Raw genomic sequence first — 7,809 nt, forward strand, 5'->3', positions numbered from 1 at the left:
GCCTCCTGTAGCGAATCCATGTGTTTTTGTTTGAAAAATATCCATATTTCAAATGTAATAAACACTTTTCTCTCACTTCCTCTGACTGTCATACACTGAAGCAGTTCCGGCGGATGACGTGAGACGTTGCGTGATTAGTGACGAATGCGGAGAGAGAACAAAACAAAACGCCGGTCACGAATTAGAAGTACAAACCGAAGATTTGCAAAGAAAAATGTCGGAGGATTTCGATATAAACCAAGAGGAGACTGGTTTTGCTTTGCTAAAGTAAGGAAACTTTGCTTCCTTTGCTCCTATTAATCAAACTCGCGAGACTAGCATATCTCAGAGGAGCGTGCGCTGCGCATACGTCATACGCCTTCCGCCGGAACGGATCCGCGTATGATAGATAACGGAAGTGAGAGAAAAGTGTTTATTACATTTGAAATATGGATATTTTTCTTACAAAAACTCATGGATTCGCTACAGGGGGCCTTTATTCATCCCCCGGAGCCATCTGCGGCACGTTTTATTATGAATGCGCGAGCTTTATTTGACGACTTGTGGATTGTTCAACTGCAACACCCGCTGATTGCAATGATAGAGCTTGGAATAGCCAGGACAATTTTTAATATAACTCCGACTGGATTCGTCTGAAAGAAGAAAGTCATATACACCTAGGATGCTTCGAGGGTAAGTAAAACACAAGCTAATTTTCATTGGATGAACTAACCCTTTAAGATAATTTTAATGAATCCTGAGAGGTTTCTGTCCTTCCAGGTAACAAAAAAACGTATGGGTTTGAGCAACATGAAGGCGAGTTAACAATGACAGAATTTTCATTTTTGAGTGAACTATCTTTTTAAATTATGCCTTTGTGAATATATGAATTTTATTTTGTGAATATCAATCAGGTTACACATTTATTTATCATATCATATGTGAATATATTAATTTTAGCCTATTCTGAGCCCATACAGAAGTGCCACCAGCCCATGTCTCTAAAACATTCCCGTTGTAGTATGTTTCCATGCAGTTTTAGGATGTTGACTGACAGATCCTCTGGAGCTGTGGTGTAGTCCTCGCTGTGTTGATGTTCTTTTGTTTTTTCTTCTTTCTTTTTTTTTCTTGGAAAATAGACAAACTAGGAAAAATGCACAAGAAATCAGTGTAACAATCACAATATGCATGCTGAGGAGGAACATAGTGAACATTGACCTTGAATGTATGGTGACTTTTTACGAAAGGAATAAATAAATATCTATATATTAATAAAACATTTATTCAAATGAGCTTCTGATGATTTTTAACTTTGTCATCTTGAATTTACAAGTATTTGCATTGAGCTTCAATGGGTGCCGCGCAGCTAACTCAGCAGAAAAGACCTTTATTGCGATATCCATCATATTTCATGATGTTATTTACTGATATATTATTTTATCAAATCTATACATTTAAAATAAACCAAATATATATGGCATGAGCAATTTTGGGCCATTAATGGTTAATATTATTCTGTTTTTTTGGCTTTTTCACTTGCACCCACATACCAACAAGACGTGCTCCACTGAGTCGTCCACAAATAAAATGTCATCTTTTGAGACCAACTATTAACCAACGTTGCACGAACCTGAAGAGCACACAGTTCTAATCTAGCATAACGTTTGTGTACTTGTGCATCATGACGTCATGTCTGTATGAATATGTGACCGTGTGTGTTTTTCGGTGTCTGTGCTTGCCTGCTCGCCTTTTTTCTTCTTATCTTCTAAGATCTGATCTATTTGAGATGTATAAGACATGTCAGTTTTTTTTATAAGCATGCATCTTATATGAAGAACTGTGAAGGATTTGATATTGAAACGTGCTCTTCAAGAGTTCATTGTTTTCCATACATATCTCTTTACTAATTGGACCTCCTAACCAAACTGCTATGGGCAGACCTTTCATTTTGCACTATATTTTGAACCCATGCCATTTCTAGAAGTGTGTTATTGACTCATCTACAAACATAAGACTGTGACGTCATCCATGAGCAGTCCAAAAAAAAAAAAGCGCCATGTCACAGAGCAAGTAACCTACTGTACGGCCATTGTACGCAACACTAACAGTCATGTGAATGCGGTGGAAATGTAGCCATGCATAACCTCGGTCTGAGCTGAGATCTCAGGTACAAACCCCTGGACTCTCTTTACTTTCCAGTTTGGGTCCTGAATTGTCCCGGTTCTGAGTGTTGCAGGACCTCCGTAAGTCACCTGCCTCCATCGCTGCTCAGCCAAACCAATCATGCCCTTTCTTTTAATTTTGGTTTTGTTTTCGACTCTCATTCGCTGTGCGGCTTAAACGGACAGTAGGACAGCTTCACAACTGTTTCGTCTCATGCCGCCACCTGCCTCTCTGGTTGGTCCTTGGCTTTTTGTGTGTGAGCTGTTGTTCGTACCAGCCAGAGAGGTCATAGGTTGCCAGGAAATGGTGTTGGCGCTGGAGGTAACCCCGAATCTAACTCTTGCATGCATCTATCAATGCTGACAGAAGTAACTATGTCTTGTTCCATTTGCATGCCTGCTCCAAACACCCTTCATAGACTCTTCTCCAGATACCTGTTCATAAGTATATGTCAAATGAATCACTGTATGCCTTTCAGCAGTACCTTTCTTCTGTATCCCAAATCAAAGTGGAGTAGAGCTGTTTATGTGTCATAGGAGTTCAGTGGGTCACTAGCGCGGGCCGTGTTGTGGGCGTACTGACCGTGTTTGTTCTCCACCCCCTCTACATCTAGTGACCGTTCCCTGGAGGTCTACCTCAGGCAAAGCATCATGGACGACCGATCCGCTCCTCTCTACTACTAGAGGGGCCTTGCAGTGGCCTGTGCACTGTCGCCCTCTTCTGTTCTGTCTGTGTCATTGCAACAGCATGCGGAGGCAGAGCACATGCATTTACCCACAGGGCATGGAGGATAGAGCTGGTTGTGTTCTTAAAGGATTAGAATAATGATCTTAACTCTGTAGCTATATAATTAACGGTATTTGTATCCACCGATTCACGTATTTCAAAAGTTAACAGCTTTTCTAAATGGTTTTCTTCGTTAACAAATCAGGCACAACCGAAATGACGGTGTGCTTTTTTTTTTTTTTTTTGGAGGGAAAGTGTAAGCCTGATTGTTTAAACGAGATCTTTTATTTGAATGAATGTGAAAATGTAAAAAAGTTAGTAATTTGGTAGATATTATTTCTATAAATGCAGTTCTATAGGGAAGCCTTTCTTTTTCTGTCAGTTATGTATGTTTGTGGCACATGCCTCTATCACTCATTTCAGAAAGCTGATGAAACCTCTTTGCAGGGATCTTGATGCTGTGGTCGCTCCGTATTAAACAGACCACTGTGCTTTGCTAAAGTTCTAGTGATGCCTCTGTGAATTCTCTGTCTTTGCAGAGATCTGTACAGTATATTAGATGCAATATATAGTGCAATTTTTCATGCAAGTGGCACCGACACAGAAGCTGTGCCTTTTCCTGCTGTTTTGTGCTCAATGCGGTTCTGAATATCTGTAACTCCACTGGTGTAAGTAAAGGGAATTGTTTTGTGATATTTTGTTGTTCCATTTGATTTTTGTACTATTATTTGCTTCTACTGTACTTTTTTTGTTCTTTTCCTAGAAATTCCAATGACTGTTATAGATATATAAGGGGGTTTATTTGTCTTCACCTGCTGCTTTTGCTTTTCCACATTCTGAGCAATACTGCTTATTAAATATCAAAAATAGACTTGCTGAATAATAGTGAAAATATTAAATTGCAGGTTCTGTAAATATATCTTTTGGTTTGTTTCTGCTTGAGGGACTGAAAATTACTAGAGCAGTATATATAAGCACTGATTTTCGAAATGTTATGGAAAATACAATATCAGCTAGTTTAGATACTGCTACGAATTGCATGTTTTATATATTAGGGCATCTACTGTGGATAGTGTGAGAAAGGTGGGATCGTTCAATGGAACGGAAGATTTTGTGTCTGATCAGCGTTAAAACCAATTTTACGTTTAATTTTTGTTTTTGGCTTTTCTGTTTATTCTTATTTATGGAGAACTGCAAATGTATGTGAACATTCTTGTCTTTTCTGAAATAAAAAAGCAAATGTAAACTGCAGCACTTTCAGATTATATAGGTTCAAATGGCTGAGATCTCGTGTTTTAACCTAGAAATGATTTTATTTTCTTCCATTTAACCTCAAGCTGTTCTTTGGATCATCTCAAAACATGCTGGAGAACATCATCAACAAGTTTCTCACAAACTAGGAAAATGCAAAACAAGCATTTTCACTAGTGGTCTTAGATTAAAGGCAGAGTAAGTGATTTTTCAAAAACACTTTAGAAAACTGATTCGGGCCGAATCGCAAAACAAACTTGTAGCCAATCAGCAATGAGGGGTGTGTCTACTCGTGATGTGGAGGAGAGCGCGTTCAGTGCATGGGACGGATATTAGCCGAGCCGAGCGTTATTTGCAACAGTTATGCTAACAACAATAAAAAGACATTTATGACAATAAAACAGCAACATCTGCTGACGGACACCGTGCTGCGTTGTCACGGGATCATCCCAGCTGAAGATGAGGAAATTACATCGCTCCCTTTGCCAAGTGCATTCCAAACGACTACATAATGGCACGCACTTGCCCTGCTCACTCCAAGGGGATAGGAATGATCACTTCCATTAGGAATTTGGCCGTGAACCGTTCGGTACACGATACGCATACCGTTACACCCCTAATATATATATATGTATATATGAGGCGTCTTTAATAACTGTCACAGGCACAAGGACAAACTATAGTTTGGTTTATTTTTAGAATAGTACAGTAGGCATGAGTCGTGAGGACATACGGTTCGACAGCTATGAGGCAGTAACAACAGACTTCTCCCCTCAACGCTACATTCAACATTCAGTTCACTTTCCTTTGACCTTTGTTTGGCAACCACAACCAGTCGAATGAAGCACTGATGTTCTGAATGAGAAAAAGTACCTACTGCCGCAAGGTTTAGCACAGTATAAAACTCTTGAAAGGCATACAGCGAGAAAGCGAGGGTACAAGTGCAGTGATTGTGACTTACAGCATTGGCACAAATGTGTATGGGCTTCAGTGATTCAAGGCAGAGCACGACAGGTACAGCTGTACGTTACATTTAAACAGATCATCGTGTAAAACAGGTCATAACTTTTCTCGGTGTTACACCTCCGATCATATAGGGACAAAAGACAAAATATATTGAGAAACTTGTAGAAACACATGAGGCCCACATGCCGTCTGGACCATCTGAATTGTTTTGTAGTATATTTTTGAACATCTATTTTTTATTGGATTTAACAAAAATAACACTTCTGAGACAAGGCATCATCACAGACGGAGGATCAGATCTGCAGGAGCTGCCGTTATTGTTTGTAACACATTTTGTTCATAGACGAGATGGTCACTCTTCTCTCTTTAACTTGTTTATGTGTCTTTGAGTACCACAATTGTGAAGTATACACCTGTGACTTTGATAACCCGCCGGTTTATCCTGAAATCAGTTCCTGTAGCTCTTGGATTCAAAGCAAAAGTTATTCATGCCCGAGACTGATTGCTGTGATGGACTTGCTAAAGTTTTGATCCTGACAAGCACCAATAAACTTATCACCATCAGTACCACCAGGGTCATTCCTCTTATACTTCCTCTTATTTTCATGCCCCTATCATATACAGGATGATACATTAAATTCAAGTTTTGGAACACAAAGAATTGAATGTCTGAGTTACAGCTCCAAATATGGCAAAGCACCATAGATGTATCATAAATGTAGCTTATTTAATTAATCCGAAGTCATACAGTAGCTTTATGTGAAGAACAAACTGAAATTTAAATTTGTTATTATAATCGCTTGATAATTATAAACATAACAGTGAAACCTTGCACTCATGTAAACATTCAAAAGTTGCAGTCAAAAAGCATCATGACTGTGCCATGCCAAAGTTTGGATGTATCTTTTTAAATAACTTAAATTCTTATATTTCTCACATAAAGTTACTGACCTCAGAGCACACAGAATGTAGCACATGAGCTTTTTTAAAGTGTTTAAGTGCCTTATATTTCTGAAAGTTTGAATTGCTGCATAACAGGAATGACCCATATGTGAGCTATCATATGTATTCATGCTACCATAATAGTTGAAGCAAAAATAGCTGGTCTATTATCTGTTCTCCTGCAATACTGTCATTGCTTCTCAGCACAAACAAGTACTGTAATATATCACTGTCATCCATAAAATATTTTGGATAGTTTGATCTAGGGATTTAAAGATCTAACTAGAGAAGAAGTGTTAAGAGTTAGTGATTTTTAATAAGATATCAATTAGATCTTGATTTTGATGAAGTACTTGATTATGTGGTAAGAGATGTATAAAGATATCTTAAGTCGTTAATGAAAGTGCAGGTAGTTGTTGTATGAAAGTTCTTCTGCATTAAAAATAAAGCAAAACACTGTTTAAGACTGTAGGAGGACGTTTAAGTGTGATGGTTTATATTGTTAATATATCTACTTTTGTACCATACCCAACACCCCTGAGCTAAAGTTTAGTTAAAAGTGGTCAAATATAGAAAACATCACATTTGAGCAGCTTGTAGTGAGGGGCTCAATGTATATAATTTTTTGCACCCTCAATAATAAATGTGGGTCTTTCTTTTATGAGGGCAGAACATCTTGTAACTCTATTTTTATGAAGCTCATTGGGTCAAACTGAAAAATGTAAAGCACTATGACAGATCTTTCAGACTCTAAACCACATATTGACAATATGAGGCATGACAAGCAAATGAGGAGAGCAGCCTTGTATCTATATTGTTTCCTACAAGTTATATGTAAAAAAAAAAAGATGATTTCAGCATGATACTGATACTGAATTGTGCAAATAAGTTATAATCTTCTTACCTAATGTTCTAATACATAGATAATAAATATGTTTTTATACAGATCTTTCCTTCTGTTTTTTATCTGTTGTCCTCAAAAAACTGTCACTCAACCACCATCTGTCTAGGAACACAAGGGAAGGGCTGGCTAATCCACTACAATATGAGGCACTGTGTCCAAACAGCATATCAGGTTGACAGGACCCTTTTGTCCAGCACATTTAAAAGAACAAAAATATATAGCGATACAGGAGAGCCCACAGTCTGATGAGACCAAATCAAACCATATGGGTTCTAAACACCTCTTCAATTAAATGGGTAATGACCCCTTCACTCCTGGGCCCCATTCTCACCTGTGTGACAAAAAGAGAAAGCTAGTTAACTTTTCAGTGTCAACCCTGCATACAGCAACAAACTCAAATGTAAAAGCATTATATAAAGCACCTAATGTTGTATCAACCATGTCTTTAAGGCTCACACTGAAAGCCTTAGTGCTCAATTTCGATTTTTGCTCAGATCTGATTTTTTTTGTATAGCTATTCACATTGTTGTTTTAACACGTTGTTTTAAATGTGGCCAATATCAGATTTCCAGTGTGAACAGATCATTATTCTGAACTGACCTGCATGAGCAAAAGAACAATGCGAACAGGGTTTACACGTTTTCACAACAAAATCTGCCCAATTGCTTCTCAAAACTAGGGCTGGACGATATGGCCAAAATTGATATCACGATATATTTCTTAATTTCGGTCGATACGATATAATTCCGATATCGATATGAACACTATTTATCTGAAATAGAAATATTTTGTAACATTATAAATGCCTTTATCATCACTTTTGATAAATTTTAAGCATCCTTGCTAAATAAAAGTATAATTTCTATAATTTCTTTCCC

At 37.9% G+C, this 7,809-nt stretch overlaps 2 protein-coding genes across 5 annotated transcripts in view; one reads left to right on the forward strand and one right to left on the reverse strand.

Moving 5' to 3' along the window:
* Positions 1 to 4,114, forward strand: part of baiap2a (BAR/IMD domain containing adaptor protein 2a) — a 90,191-nt gene extending 86,077 nt beyond the window's left edge. For 3 of the 4 annotated variants that reach the window (XM_016516181.1, XM_016516186.1, XM_016516184.1), the window contains one exon: positions 2,756 to 4,114. In XM_016516181.1, the coding sequence (XP_016371667.1) occupies positions 2,756 to 2,825 (70 nt within the window). In that variant the 3' untranslated portion in view covers positions 2,826 to 4,114. The remainder of the gene's footprint in view (positions 1 to 2,755) is intronic. The other variant, XM_016516185.1, reaches the window with a different exon arrangement.
* Positions 4,115 to 4,781: 667 nt separating this feature from the next.
* aatka (apoptosis-associated tyrosine kinase a) overlaps positions 4,782 to 7,809 on the reverse strand; it is a 53,255-nt gene continuing 50,227 nt past the window's right edge. The window contains exon 14 of the mRNA XM_016516178.1: positions 4,782 to 7,262. Within this exon, the coding sequence (XP_016371664.1) occupies positions 7,259 to 7,262 (4 nt within the window). The 3' untranslated portion in view covers positions 4,782 to 7,258. The remainder of the gene's footprint in view (positions 7,263 to 7,809) is intronic.

This window comes from Sinocyclocheilus rhinocerous, unplaced genomic scaffold (genome assembly GCF_001515625.1).
Source record: "Sinocyclocheilus rhinocerous isolate Xijiao unplaced genomic scaffold, SAMN03320098_v1.1 scaffold115, whole genome shotgun sequence".
Taxonomy (NCBI): domain Eukaryota; kingdom Metazoa; phylum Chordata; class Actinopteri; order Cypriniformes; family Cyprinidae; genus Sinocyclocheilus; species Sinocyclocheilus rhinocerous.